Source organism: Choloepus didactylus, chromosome 5 (assembly GCF_015220235.1).
Source record: "Choloepus didactylus isolate mChoDid1 chromosome 5, mChoDid1.pri, whole genome shotgun sequence".
NCBI lineage: Eukaryota > Metazoa > Chordata > Mammalia > Pilosa > Megalonychidae > Choloepus > Choloepus didactylus.
The window spans coordinates 138418672-138434772 of NC_051311.1; the positions used below are offsets into that span (position 1 = coordinate 138418672).

The following is a 16101-nucleotide window of genomic DNA, read 5'->3' on the forward strand; positions in this document are numbered from 1 at the left end:
ATAGACCATAAAAATAGACCATGGCTCTTGACTAATACATCAGAGCAGATTATACTAGTTGATAAAACTAATGAAGCCTGCAAGGTAGAGTGGTATCATTTCATAAAACTATTTCAGACACCTACACAGAAAGAAATGAGCAAGCACATGCTGTTTGCAGAGGGCAAAATGTGGGAACTGCAGAGCATCAAAATAAAGCAGTTGAAGTTTACGCACTCATATATACACACCCACTCACTGCACACCTTATTAATAACTTAAAACTTATTTTATTATACCAACTGCTATTTTATATGAGGATTTTTATTCCAATATTATGTTGCCAAAACATATTTCGTCCGTTGGATCCATAGCATGTAATAAATTGATGCAGATTCATTTATGTTTAAAAAATAAAATAATGGAATAATAATGGAATATTAACCTCAGCAAGACATATTGATGACTGAATTCTAAAGGAATTAAGGGCAGACTCTGTTTCTTCAAGTTGTTTCTCTTGAGGCCCCATTTTTTTTTTACTGATTCATCTCAGTGCATATTGAATTAGATTGATCATAGTCCTCTAAACAATACATCCTCACCATTCAGGGAGACGGAATAAATCTGTAAGGCTGAACCTCATTCAGTCTTGAAGCACACAGCATTGTAATGTGATTCCATGGTGTTTGCTGCAGCTCATATGCAAATTGTCACTAGTAATTAAGATGGGGTAGCTAATGTTGGTATCAACAGAATTGATAAGCTCTTGTCATTATATACTTGGATTTATGAGTCAGCATTTGGTATAATAGGGTTTGTCATACAGTTGTGATTATGGTAGAAAAGAAATGTCTTCCCCTTATTTACTGGGTCAGCGTCTTTCATTGTTTTGGCTTATTAATGAATCTCTTTTAATCTTCAGCAGTAGCACTTCCAATCTTGATGACTTCTGTTAGCTGGATATTAATCTAATTATTATCATTAATTCCTATTTCAGATGCAGGCCATAGACCTAAATATATGGAACTTTTTATTCTACTGTCATGTAATCTCAGCATTGTTAGTGAGAGTATCATTCTTTTGTTATTTTAGTGGTTGTTCTAGTTTGCTAATGCTGCAGAATGCAAAACACCAGAGATGGATAGGCTTTTATAAAAAGGGGGTTTATTTGGCTATACAGTTACAGTCTTAAGGCCACAAAGTGTCCAAGGCAACACATCAGCAACCGGGCACCTTCACCGGAGGATGGCCAATGGCATCCGGAAAACCTCTGTTAGCTGGGAAGGCAGCAGGCATCTGCTCCAAAGCTCCGGCCTCAAAACGGCTTTCTCCCAGGACGTTCCTCTCTAGCAAGCTTGCTCCTCTTCAAAACATCACTCCCAGCTGCACTCCGTTTCCTTCCCCCCCCCCCCAAGTCAGCTCATTTATATAGCTCCACCGATCAAGGCCCACCCTGAATGGGCGGGGCCACGCCTCCATGGGAACATCTCATCAGAATCATCTCCCACAGCTGGGTGGGGCACATTCCAAGCAAATCCAACCTGCACCAAAAACGTCTATCCCACAAGACCACAAAGATAATGGCATTTGGGGGACACAATACATTCAAACCGGCACATTCCACCCCTGGACCCCAAAATGACATTATCTTTCCAAATACAAAATACATTCATTCCATCACAATATCACAAAAAACTTACATCATTTCAGTAACAAAAGTTAAGTACAAAATCCCATCAAAATCAGTTTAGGCGTGGTCAGTCCTAAGGCATAATTCCCCTCTAGCTGTGGATCTGTGAACTTAGAACAAGTTATGTGCTTTCAATATACAAAGGAGGGACATTCATAGGGTAAACATTCCCATTGCCATAAGGAGAAACAGTAAGGAAAACAGGGTTAACAGGAGCAAAACAGTTCTTAAAACCTGCAGGACAAACTACATTAGATTTCAAAGTCTGAGAGTCATTTACAGAACAACGTTGCATCCTTGGGGCTTGAGAGAGCGGGAGCCTAACCCTTCCTAAGGGCCTTTTCGGCAGCCCTTTCCTCTCCAAATGCTTAGGTGAGTGCTCCAACATACCCACACACTGGGGAGACCACCTTCTCGGCCCCACCCTCCTCAAACATCGGGGCTGCTCCCGGATTCCCTTCCATCTCCAGGGCACATGCTCAACCCCTTCAGAACAGTGTGGTGGCAGCCAGGCTCTCCCCAATTCCCTGGGAATGTGCTCCACCCTCTTTGGGACCTCGGGTGGCAAAACTCTTCCAGAGCATCGAGGTGGAAGGCCCACCCTCAACCTCCGGGGCAAACTCACCCTTTCCATGCGTGTGGGCTGCTCCACTCTCCCAGCCCAAGGCCTCTTGACTTCAGACCTCAACCTCCATGGCTCTGTCTTTGAAGAAATTTTTCCTTCAATTTGTTCCTTGTCTTTCTCCTCCAGTCCCGACTGGCAGCAGCTCTGTCTGTAAAGATCTCGCAAAAATTCTGTTGGCTTTGCATGAAGCATGCAGGGGTCAAAGCCATCAGACAATAGGACTTTCCACAAATCCTTTCTGGATAATTCCATCTCCGATCTTGGCTTGTACTGAAATGGCGGCTGGGTTCCATGTTTGGTTACATCCTTATGTTGGGCTGTAGCTTCTGGGATTCCACCCCCTGGAAGCTCGTAATTTTCCAAGCCATCAGCTTCTGGTTTCTTTGAACCCAAGAGTTCAGTTCTAAGTTTATCTCTCTCCACTCGCATTTTACTATAAGCTGCAAGTAGAAGCCAGGGTATATCCTCCACAGGTAGTCTAGAGATCTCCTCAGCTAAGTATTCCAGTTTGTCACTTTTAAATTCTTCCTTCCATCTGACACCAGGACTCAATTTTGCCAAATTCTCTGCCACTTTAAAACAAGGTTCACCTTTCTTCCAGTTTGCAACAACACATTCATCATTTCTGTTCAAGGCCTCATCCGAAGTATCTTTAGAGTCCATATTTCCACAGTCTCTTTAAAGCAGTTTTGGCCTTTTCTATCAAGCTCCTCCCAATTCTTTCAGAATCTTCCCCTTATCCATTTAAAAAGCCGTGCCAACATGTTTGGTATTTGCAAACTCAGCAGCAAAAGCACCCCACTTCTCTGGTAACTAAAGCTCTTAATTGGTTTCCAAGAGACATTTTCCTTATGGCAAATTCTCTTTTATAAATAGGGAATGATTAATATTAGAGTGAGTTTCCAACAGGACTTACCCGTACAACCTCTGCCCGTTCTTCTCACCTTCCCCCTATCCTGCCAAACACACACACTTAGATATAGACCTTTCTCCATAATTTGAAAATGCCTGAAAGGCTCCCCCTAACTGACCAATGAGGGAACTGAAGATTGATAATCATTCTCCTCTTGTAAATGAGGGGAAATAGAGGCATGAAGCAATTAAATGAACTGCCATGGCCACAGGGACAGAGAGGTTCCAGGAAAGCATTTAAAAAATTTAGTAGAAAAACAAGGCATATTTAATACATGGATAACCCAATTACTCTGCTGTTTATTCAATCTTGGATCAAAATCACCTTCTTAGCTTTAAAGTCACCCTTTATTTTGTGACTTAGAAGTGAGTTGTCAGGAGCGAGGAGTGATGCTCCGTGATAAGTGATGGCAAATGAAATGTGATGAGATATGAGAAGTTATTTTAATTGCTCTTGGCTTTCTTCGGACAAGGGCAAGTGGAAAGGTCCAAAAGACATTTGAGGTTTCTTTTCCCTCTAAAGATAATGCAATAATAGAGTTTAAACACGATACCTGATATAGGAAAGCTGTAAAATTATTCTAAATTACTGTATTTATAGGTGACCAGTGGGAAGTCATTCCAAATTGACAGTGAAAAAGGAATTTCTCAGTGAAACTTGTTTGACTGTGTGAGTTATAGTGGTGTGAGGAGGGTTTACATTTTTAAAATTTGTTTTGTTTCATAATATCTGACCACGGTGTTATCTAAGGCAAATATTTTCCCTTTGTGTTTCAGAAAAGTGAAAGTATGCAATATTTTCCCAAAGAATAGCATTGAAATACATTAGTGTTTTGGGGGAAGGATGTATTGGTGTGCAAAGTAGAAATGGTTTTAGTTGAAAGATGATAAAACTTCCTCCAGTATGACTATTCCAAGAGTTGAAGCAAATCTGCTTCTTTCAGGGGTGGAGATGACTTGGGACTCCTTTTGGAATCACCTATATGTAGCATTATATTAAGGAAGCAACTTGCTTCCTGTACCCAGAGTAAAAGCAGTAAATAGGTTTTAGTTTAGTTAGAGAGCCATGTCCCATCAGCAGCAAATTTAACTTACGTAAACTTAACTCTACAAATTGGCAAAAAGAAAAGTATGATTTAGAAAGTTGTGTAAATTGTGTAACTAAAGTTTGCATATGTTACTATATAGATTGGTAACCACAAAACCACGCATAGAGTACTTTTATGGGCTATTGTGAGTATTTGCAAAGGTAATTTTGACTATACTCAATTTTTGCTTAACCCCTGCATAAAAACTATAATATATGTCTGAGAGACTAACATAAATGTTCTCAATTCAAAGCAACCTTTTTCCATATAGCTTATCCAGATCAGCGTCTTAGTCTGCCAGGCTGCTACGACAAATACCACACAAGGGGTTGGCTTAACAACAGAAATTTATTGGCTCATAGCTTAGAAAGCTAGAAGTCCAAAATCAAGCCACCAGCAAGGCAGCAGTGCTTTCTGTAGCATTCTGGTGCTGGTTTGCTTCAATCCTTGGGGTCCCTTGGCTTGCATGTCTGCCTCTGGTCATGGCTGTGTCTCCTTAACCTTTTCTCTTCTTGTTTCTGCTGACGTTTGGCCTCTTCCCGTTTTGCTTTTTCTGACTAACTACATCCCAATTTCTTCTGCTTATAAAGAACTCCGGTAATACAGATTAAGGCCCACGCTTATTCAGTTGGGCCACACTTTAACTACAGTAACATCATCAAGAGGTCCATTTTACAAATGGGCTCACACCATGGGAATGTGGATTAAGATAAGAACATGTCTTTGTTGGGGTTCTGATTCAGTCTGCCACAGAGAGCAGCCTTATTCTAATACTTGTTCCAAATCAGCCTGTCGAACCAAATTAACAAAATCTGCAAGGTAATGTTCTTTGCATTTTCTGATTTCTATTTACCCCTTTAAAACCCAGATGCTTTTTGTGGAGGCATCATCAAATGCCTGAGATAAAAGGGAATTTAAGACCATAGTCCACCTCTGAAGCTTGCTGGGTGGTTGGGGATGTGTCACTACATGTTATCACTTGGTGTATTGCCCAGGGTTGGTCCTCACACCCCCTCCTTACTGTTCTAAGTAGCCAACCCCAAAGGCTTTCTGCAGGACGGAAGAAAGACTTATGCCTACTTTGCCTTAGTATCTTCCCGCACATCTTGTCTTACTTGGGAATGACACCAATCTGATGGCTTTCCACAGGGAATATTTCTCCTTCCTGGGAGAACCTTGTGGCACTGTTTTTTCATTGAAGTAAATGTGCATTCAAGAAAGCACAATAGGAATTCAGACTGTAGGGAGCCCAATGAACTTCATTCAGCAAGGCAGGCCTTATGTTTATGTTAGTTTTTCTCCTCTAATTTGGAAATTGGTCTAGAAAGGCTGCTCCAAGCACTGGCCTGTCTCATGTTTCTCAGGCAGAAGCAGGAGATATTCATGGATTTCTGTTTTCTTTCCTCCTTCCCCCTCTGCCCCTTCAGATTTATGAGGAATCCAAGATGAATTTGGAGCAGGAGAGGCCCTTTGTCTGCAGTGCCCCAGGCTGCTCCCAGGTGAGTGTGAGGATGCCCAGCTCCCACCAGGAAGCAACTCTCATCTTGCAATCGTGCCCACCATGACAGTTCTTCAAAGTCCCTTCACCACCATCATCATAACCGTCATAGTCTTCATCACTAGGATTATTTTCCTTCTTGAATATCTTGAACTACTTCTGTGACCTTGCCTGAAATGCGGTAATGTTAGCCACTTCTACCCATAACTTCCCTCTGAAAGGAAGCCAGATGCATCCTGCCCCCCGCCCCCAGGATGCAGAACTGTCTGCTTTTATAGTAGCTGTATGAATACTGTCATAGACTGAATTCTGTTTTGTTTTGTTTTCCTCTTTGAGTAAAATACATCCCCCCCCACTCTTCTAGAACCCACAGTTTTTCAATTTATTACAACTTTAACAGGGGAAGTTGGCTGTGCTGGATTAATCTCATTTAGCCTCAGTGGTTTCTATCATGTGGAATTGTTATGAGAACTGGATGAGATAATGAGTATAGAGTGTTTAGTATAGGGCCTGTACACATTAAGCACTTAATTAATGTCCATTGTTGTTAAGGCAGTACTAATGCAACTATAACAAGTGCTGCTGCTGCTGCTATTACCATTACACTGGAAACTGTCTCTTTGAAAGAAATCGGAAATGTCCATCTCCTAAAATCAGAGTTTTGCATTTTACCTGTAGAATCTAATGGTGACTTTTCTCCTTACTTGAACCTTGGGGTATCTCCACAATCTGATCATTGGAAAATTGAGGCCAATGGCCACTCATGGTCACTGTCATGCCAAGATTTCCACGTTATGGGCCCTAGGACAAGCTTCACTTCCAAGCATAGGCATGTTTCCAGCGTGGATAGCTACACTCTCCTTCACATTGCCCAGCGGTTTCAAGTAGGATACAGCCCTAGTCTCCTGTTCACTGGGTGAGAGTGGCAATACAGTGGGAGCAGTGTCTGACAGTCACAGAATTGAGACTGAATGTCCGATGGGAACCTGTCTTAAAGGTCTCCCCAGAGTGATTGTGAAGGGTTCTGGGAGCCTTCTGCAGGGAAGATGCCATAGAAACATAACATAAGACGTTGTTGCTGGAGCTACCTCAAGGTACTGCTGGTGTTGACAGCTACCGACAAGCAAGTGGAATCTTTTGCCCACGTCCCAGCAGATTCACCAGGGGCTTTTGCAATGTTTATTTCCAACATATAGGTACAGAAAATTATCTCGAAATACAATGATTTTGAAGTGAATTGGCATTGTCATTTTGAAGTTGGAAGCACTAGGAAAACAGAGCTGGGTGGATAAGTAACTTTGAAAAATCCTGCTAAACCTGGACTCCCCATTGTGAATGCAGAAAATTGCCTTATTTAACTAAAAGAAAGCTGATTCCCAGTCAGTTTCTTTAAAGAGAAGTCTCTCTAGCCAAAGAGAATTGGATAATTTGAGTAGTTTTGTTTGCTTTGACAGTGAAAATGTGGCTTTAAGTTTTATGCAATTCAAGGTCACTCAACAAATTTGGGGGGAGCCTACTTTGTGCCAGGCACTGTGGTCGCCCTGGGGAAAAAGCAGTGCACAAGCAGAGCCATCCCTGTCTCCAGGGAGCTTCTAGTCTTGGCATCAAACATGTAACCACTTGATCAATTGATCAATCAATTATTTAATTACTAATTAAGTAAAAGTAGAGGCTACCTTGAGAGAGTGTAATAGTGGAATTTATTTTACTTGGGAGATTTAATGCAAGGCTCTTCTACGGAAGGGGCATTTAAGGGGAGGGGATCATCAAGAGACCTAGCAAATGCAAGAGGGTTCAGGGCGAGGTAGGATCCCCAGGAACATCCGGGGTTGTGAATGGTAGTTGAGGAGAGGATTTCAAGGGAGACGTTGTTATCCATATCTAATATTTAGATAAGTCAGAGAAAAGAGACAAGTGCACAGGGTCATCAAGCTGTGTGGCAGAGCTACTCATCCTCACATATTTACAATTTGGGCCGAATAATTCTTTGTTCTGGTTGGAGGGGCACCCTGTGTTTTGTAAGATATTTAGCAGTATCCCTGGCCTCTACCAACTAGATGCCAGTAACACTCCCTAGTTATGAGAACCAAAAATGACTCCAGACATTACCAGATGTCCCTGGGGGGCCAAATTGCCCCTGGTTGTGAATGACTGTTCTATGGCTTGCAGTTTGGCTTTAGCCTCGCTTCTTTTTTGGGTCCTTTCCCTTCTGAGGATGGCCTCCTCTACTTCTAATTGATGCTCTCTCAATTTATTTCATATATTGCCATATGCCATCTTAACTCCCTTTTGGAATCTGGCAGGGTATAGATAAATAAATGCCACAGAGATGTGGTCACTGGTGTCAGACGCTGCTAGAGCAGGGTAGAGTGAGGACTGAGCAGAGGCTGTTGGGTTTGGCAGTTGGGAGCTTACTGGCGACCAATGAGAGAGGAGTCGGGGGGAGGCCAGATCGCAGGGGATTAAGGAGTGAGTAGGTGGTGAGGAAGTGGAGGTGGCAAGAATAGAGGGCTCTTTCAAGAGCAGTAGGCAATGAAGGGGAGTAGAATGATACAATGGTGGCCTGAGAAGGAAGCAGCTTGAGAGAGGTTCTTTTTGAATTAAAGAGTAGCAGGGCTGGGTTTAGTCAAGGGCTAGAAGCCAATGGAGAGGGTAGGAGTGAGGGTACTGGCAGGAAGGGTCCTATCTAAATAGTAAATCCCCAGAATATGGGAGGTGTAGAGGATGCTGTGAAGGAGTAGGGATACTTATTCCTCTGAGATAGATGGGAATGGAAATAAAACATGTGAAGCTATACATAAATTCTGAGACAGAGGTGGTATTAGGGCTTGGAGGGGTATATTTTGAATGATCTTGAAGTTCTCCATGAAGGAGCAGGTTATTTTCTTGAGAAGGCCTGAAGGAAAAGCTTGGGGGACCATATGGCAATTGAAGATTTATGTAGTTTCATGGTTTTAAGGTACAATCCCAAGATAGCCCCCCAACATACATTTAAATGTAAAGTTGGATCTAAAACGATGTCTATGTTTAATGTGGAAGTGTTTCTTTTTTCTTGACAAGCTCTTATGAAAAGATGGTGCATCTTCCAATGGACAAGGCAGTAGAATGGAGGAAATGTGAGTCTCCCCGTGGGGCTCACAGCCTTTGCTTTAGCAGTGTTCCATAGCCTGGAATCCTGCATGGAGGAAAAAGGATGACTGGGAATAGGAAAGGGGAGTAAATATGAATCGTCAGTGTCTGCACTGAGTTGGGGTGATGGGATTTTTTTTTTGCCTTTTTCCCTCACTGGAAAGAAACTTTGCTCTATTAGGAATGGCAGTAATACCTGGGAGGTTTTGGTTCTGCAGCTCCTTAGACATTATCTTTGTTTTGGAAGAACAAAGGAACAAACTTCTCTTGCTCTTTCTAATCTCAGAGAGCCCAGTGTTAATTTTACTGTTCTTTTTTCCTCTGCATGGACTGTGTTTTGAATCCTGGTGTTTCTATATTTGTTATAGACTGTACATTGTGGTTGTTTACAAATTACTCTTTTCTCAACTAATTTTTTTTAATCATGGATGTCCCGTATTATCTCTTTTTGGATGACAATGATAGCTAATATGAGAAATTATAGAAATTAGTATCATCAATTTCCTACTTGAGGTTATCTTTTTATGCAGTAAAAAATGGCTTACAGCTATGAAAAGAAGGATATTACCATGTTGTTACCATGATGTTACCATGTTGTTTATATATATATGTATGTGTATATATATATATCAGAGAAGAAATATAATAAGGCTTTAGACAAAAAGATTAGGAAATTTGATTCATGTCTCTAAGTCACGGGTGGTGGTAGTACCACGTATTAGATGCAGTCATTTTATGACAAAGCTAGACAAGATCAAAGGAATAGATGAAGCAACAACAAAAAGCCACATTTATAAATTTGGCGTAATTACCATGTTTTGCAAATTTTATGCTCTCTAGTTTAAGCTCTCAGAGAACTTGCAAAAGGTAAGTGAAAAAGTGTTATTTATTTGAAGAAATACTTAGGATGTATTTCTAAGGATTCATTCCAGTGAATTCCCTCATTATCATGAACACAAAACCATACTATCTGCAGAAAGATTTCTAGCATAGTATATAATGGCAATTGAAACTTAAAATGACTATTCTGAGAAACTGGGAAATTCTGAAAAATTTTCTAAATTGTCCAAGAAATAATTTATTTGTAATTTATTGTCTTTTGCTGTATTCTCATTTGGCTTTGATAAAGCAGATACTCTGTTAAGTTCAGTTATTTAAAACATACCAGTGTGAGTCAGGGTAACATTAGGATTTGCTGCAATAAAAACTCACCCCAAAGCTTCAATGGCTTAACACAAAAGTATATTTCTGTTGCTATAGGATATGTTTCTACTGTAGATTGGGAGGAGGCTCTGCTATTCTTAAATCTTCAGAGATTTAGGATGATGGAGGGGCCTTTATTTCCAGTATGGAAAGTCACTATGCCACAGAGAAGGGGGACTCTAGAGGGTCTCACAGTCAGAATTAAATGCTGTCACTTGGGCATGACTCAGTTGACAGAACTAGTCTTGTGGCCCCACCAACCACAAGAGGGCCAGGAAGTGCAATCCTACTTGAGAACAGAAGTCAGGCAGTTGAAAATATTTGAGAGCCACATTTTTGATGATGTAATATCGTTCCCTGACCATTAAAAACAAAGCATTGGTTTACTACACTGTACAAATTACTGGATACTAAAAATAATTTATCACATTACTTATAAAATCATATATATAATTATCTAAAATATCAGACAGTGGATTTGCAAGGTCTTCATAAACAGAAACAAGCTATACAAATGTCATGGTGTACATTTGTAGATATATCTGTCAAATCATTAAGCAAGTGATATAATCCTTTCTCAAAGTCTGACATGAAGCAAGATTCTTCTTTCTATTTCATGCATCTCTGTTTTTGATTAATGTATATAGATAATGTCTAGCATACTTACTTATCATGCCTTAGACTTAATTTTAGTCTATTATATTGAACAGAAACTTTTAGCAAAGAGTTCCAAATGGTTTTCCCAAATTCTAATGCTGCCCAGTCTAATCTCTCCTTTTGAACATGATTTTCTCATCTGTTTAAGTGGAAATGGGAGAATTTTACTTTTGTCATGCTACCATTAATTATTGTTTGTGACCATGAATAAACATTCATCTAAACACTTTTATCCTTTAAAGAGGCTGCCTAACATTAGGTAGGTATTAGGGTACAGCATATTCCTGGTGTATATTTTATTTTAATACTTTTAATAGTGGTCATTTACTTCTTCTTGTTTTACCCTTTAAAAAGTTTGAATTCTGCTTTCAGATGCAAATCTCTGTTCCTAAGGAAATTTTATGGTTTACTGATTAGTCATCCTAGTTGGTTATACTCAGTGACTAAGCAGTAGAGGCTTTTAAAAGGAGTTCCCAGAGAAGGTGTGGGGAGTCAGAGGATGATGGAAAGCAAAGATCTCCTACATCTGTTTAGTATTCAGCCAGATTTTTCTGCACCATGGTTAATGCCTTTGGTAAACTACAATGGAAATAATGGTGCATATGTTTGGGTAAAATCCAAAGGAATATCCCAGCAGGTTTACTTGAATAAAATAACATGTAGTTTTCCTTACTCATGCTTTCATACTCTTTCAGAACTGTTTTTCCTTTTTTGTGTTTTGCCTGTCAGATTTGCAATGCTGAGTAAATCTTTTTCTCTATGATGGCAAATATGTATTACAAAACTGAATGGCTCTTCTCCCTCTCCTTTTTTTTTTTTCTATTTGTCTGACAGCGCTTCCCAACAGAGGACCATCTGATGATTCATAGGCACAAGCATGAAATGACTTTGAAGTTTCCCTCAATAAAAACAGACAATATGTTATCAGGTAAGGGGCCATCAGGCAAAGAGGCTTTGGATGATCACATCAGTCACATGTCAGATTTTGTTCTACTTTTGGTAGGCTGATTCCCACTGGTAAATTCTTTACCTTGAAAATATACATGTCTAAGGTATAGCAGAGAGTTAAAATAATAGTCAGCAGGCATGTAATTAGTTAATGTAGGTTTCACCCAAATAATTGAAGAGCTGTGACTTCTCATTTTCTGGAATGTAAAACATTTATTACCATGAAACTTGACTCTACATAAATATTTTTTAAAACCACATGCCTTTAATCACTCACACAACAAATATTAATTGAGCATTTATAATGCATACTGCACCGTTTTCAGTACCATGGGAGATGCAAAGATTGATAGATAACTATTCTCGAGAACATTGCAATACAATATGCATGGAAAACGTGGCTAAAATAAAGGACTGCCCATGATACATGTCAAATGAGTGTTGCAAGCAAAAATGCTGTAAGACTTTCCTAGATCCTTTCTGGACTGAGGTGGTCCGTGAAGGTTTGCTTAAACAGTGCCTGCCTCTTACATGGGAGATTAAATGAGTTAATGGGAACAGGAGGTGCTCAGCCTATGCAAGCAGAAATAAATAATGGTAATAATCAGTTGATTTCCATTCCTTCCTGTTTTGAGAGGCAGTGCGGTAAATGAGAGTGCAGGGCAGGGAGTGAAGAAACCTGAACTCTAGCCTGGCCTCTGCCTCCACTGGCCATGTGACCTTAAACAAGTTATCAAACCTTCTGGACCTCAGACCCTTTATTGAAAATGTGGGATTGATAGTATCTACTCAGCCTATCTCACAAGCTTGTTGTGAAGATCCAAGGACAGAATGTAAGTGAAAGTGCCTCATAAACCCCAGCAGGATAAATGAAGCATTTTTTGTTACCCTCTTATACTAGAAATATTTCATGTGAGCCACTGTCTCCCTGGCACCCTGAAAGAAGTGACATGCCCATGGACATGTTTTAAATGATATCAGAAGAGAAACTGACTGCCCCGGCAGGTCTGGGACATATAATTTAGCATTTCTATGGCACTTTAATTTTATTATAACTGTTATTAGTAAATCCTCTAAGAGTTTTGTCAGACAGGTTATTTTTACAACCCATATTTTATTGATCGAGGAGGAGGGACACAGGGAGATGGACCAGCTTTTCCAGGCTCACCAAGCGGAGCAGAGATTAGGTACATTAAGAAACAGAAATTTAATAAATATGTGTTTAATAGGAGCAGAGATTAGGGCCTTGATTGTGCAATCTTAACCCACTGACTTGCCCTTGGCTACTGCATTGTCAGGCTTTGACAGCTTATATATGTGATCAAGTACTCCCGGTGACACATCAGTCTGCACTGTCTTCACAAAACCACCAGTGACTTGTTAATAGTGCAGGTGGGCTGTGATTTGGAAATCTCTGAGAGTTCAAAAGCAGCCTCTATCCTTCTCTCCACCATCACCCACCACCTCTCCCTCTCAGCCTCTGTTTGTTTTTATTGAGCCAGCTAACTCTTTAGAAGCAGTTTTGTCTTTCCTTAAGTCTACAAACAGAGATGCAGAAACTCAAATTTGTTAGAGTTACAAAAGCTTAGAAGGGTTAGGAAGGATGGTCTGTTCTTTTGCTTTTATCATCATTTATTGTGTTCCATGGTCACACATAGAGTGACTTTATATTTATATAATGTAGGTAGTTAGACTGTAGATGTTACAATTCCCAGTATTTAAATTCATAAGTTCTCCCTTTAATATTTTCCAAGTAGGTTTCCTAAGAGAGACTGCCCAGTGGTAGGGGTGTAGGAGGTGAGTATTAGAGAGCAGGAATTATGTGGAGTTATTGTTATTCTCATGGGCAGTGCTAGTATAAGTGCCTTTTGGGCAGGCTGCTGGCCCTACAAGGAGCCTCATCCGAAGGTCTGACGAAAAGCAGCTGAAGATCTGTGAAAACTGGGATGCAGTATTCTTCTATATATTGCCTGCAAACAGGTTATTGCTGAAACTGTGGCAGCCCTTCAATTTGTTCTTACCAGATCTTTGTTAAAGACTGTTGATAATTGGCAGTGCCAGGTGGAAAATTACTGAGAGAAAAGTAATCTAATTTTTATTATGTCAAACTTGGAGTGAGAAAATGAAGGGATAAATAAACATGAGGAAAAACAGCTTGAATAAGATTGAGCATGTTTTCCTTTGCTTTCTCGTGTTTTACGGTGGAACTGGTATTAGGTATTTGATATTCCCAATTAAGTTAAGTGCTAAATTTTTAAACTTGCTACTCAACTTTGCATGTTTGTGGTCTCACTGATTTTCTTGCTGGAAGGAAACACAGAGCTTATCCCACGCAGCTCATCATGATACTCTGCTCTCGGGGACTGAGATCCACTATGTGTCATAGGTCTGTGTTGTCCTCACCAAATAGTAATAGACTATTTATTGGGTGTTTTTGATTTGGTGTGTTTCCCCTAGGGAAATATTTCAATTTATATATTTCTCAAACTTCATTTTCCATAATGATAGTTTTAGCATATTAAGTGCACATATGACCAAAGATTTTACTTGAATATATCTTGATTTTTCTTTTCAATTTATCAAAACTTCAAAATCTGCTCCTATTAAACACATATTTATTAAATTTCTGTTTCTTAATGTACCTGAAGCCTATTTTGTGATCTAACACAAAGATGAATTATTTCATACAGCTCAAAATATAGTAACAATAAGAATAAAAGTAATATAAATCAAATCTTAAATCAGTGAACATAATCAGGGCAAAACCTTCAAGTCCCTCTTAGACCATTTTTTTCCAAGTAATATTCAATTGTAAAAAAATTTCATTTTATATGAATTGGTGTTTGACATATATTAAGAAGATAAAATGTAGTAAGTATTTATACAATTAACTTCGGGATATCTGGTTAACCTGTATTTGGGACAATTACTTCATCCTTCATTAATTGTAAATATTACTGTTAGAAAAGTTGTTAAGATGCCACAGATGTGCTCTTCAAGAATAAGTGTCCAAAGGATGGTAAGACCTGAAATAATTTCATAGCTTTGCCACAAGGTCCGTTTTATTTAGGCCAGATGGAGTTTATTACTAAAAAATGACAATGAATGATCTTTGGCATGCCACAAGGCAGGATAATAAAAGTGATAACTATACTGATTTGCTAGCAGAATGAGTCTGCTCTTATGAATAGGGAGTAGACATAAAAACACTCATTCTAAAGGGACAGAGTAGGGTCACGAGTGAGGGTGGTGGTGTTGGGTTCTGTTGTACAGTCATTCTCATTTTGGTCTTCCTATCCTTATTTGATCCACATGGTGCATTTCCAGAGTCCTGATGTGATGATGGACATGAGTCTTTTCCCTTCAGCTGTTCTCATTTTGATAGAAGAGAATTTCATGGTGAGAGAAGTTGTGATATAAAAGGTTTTCAGATGCCAGATTTGACATGGAAATCTGTTGAGGACCATACACTTCCACAGATAGGTTTAAAAAAATATCAGCTATTATACAACCAAGATCTGCTTGCTTTGGAAATTATCGTCAAATTTCAGTATTAGAGTGAAGAGGATGGTGTTTGGGACTATTTTAATGATTTTATGGTTCCTAACCAAATCTTGTTTTGTCCGTCAGCAAGTTCGGTCTTTCTGGTGTGGAGACAGAGAGGGACAGGGCCATTCTCCAAAGAAGGGCTTGTGTGCATGTGTGTCCATCCACACACATGTGTTTGTGTGTGGATGTGTGTGTGTGTTGGGAGAGGGTGGTAGAAATAATGACCCAGAAGATGATGAATTTTGCCGTGTGAAGAGAAAGATGCAGTGTGGCCCTTTCCCAAAAGGTAAAATCTGGCCCATATCTCAGGTGGGAAGCCTGAGGAAGAAACATATGGAACATGCCTTTAAATGCCCAGTAATCCCATCATCAGACATCGTGGCTGAGTTGATGCTGAAAACAGCTGGTCTGGGCTTGGAGGAAAGTTAGGCAGGCACGAGGTGAGATGTGGGAAGAGGCGCTATTCATTCACTCAACAGACACTTATTGAGTTCTGCAAATGACCCTACTGTGCTAGGTGCTGACGATGCTGCACTGAACAGGACACATGAGGTTCCTCTTCTCATAAACCTTCCACACTCTCCTGAATGTGGGGAGGAAAATAGACAATCAACAAACAAAAAGATAAATGAACAAGAAAGTATCAGTTAGTGACAAGTGCTATGATGAAGGTAAAACATGATGATATGACAGCAATTGGCTGGCAGGCTGCCAAAGGGTGAGTGGTCAGGTAGGGACTCTGTGTGGTCAGCAATTGAGTCAAGATTTGATGTTCAGCACTGTAGGCTCGGGGGTCCGTTCTCCCTGGCTTTTGAATATGATG

At 39.9% G+C, this 16101-nt stretch overlaps 1 protein-coding gene across 3 annotated transcripts in view; it reads left to right on the top strand.

Moving 5' to 3' along the window:
* The window catches only part of CREB5 (cAMP responsive element binding protein 5), a 454493-nt gene that overhangs the window by 105100 nt on the left and 333292 nt on the right, over nt 1–16101 (top strand). For all 3 annotated transcript variants that reach the window (XM_037836968.1, XM_037836966.1, XM_037836967.1), the window contains exons 2-3: nt 5722–5793; nt 11616–11709. In XM_037836968.1, coding sequence (XP_037692896.1) covers nt 5740–5793; nt 11616–11709 — 148 coding nt within the window. In that variant the 5' untranslated portion in view covers nt 5722–5739. The remainder of the gene's footprint in view (nt 1–5721; nt 5794–11615; nt 11710–16101) is intronic.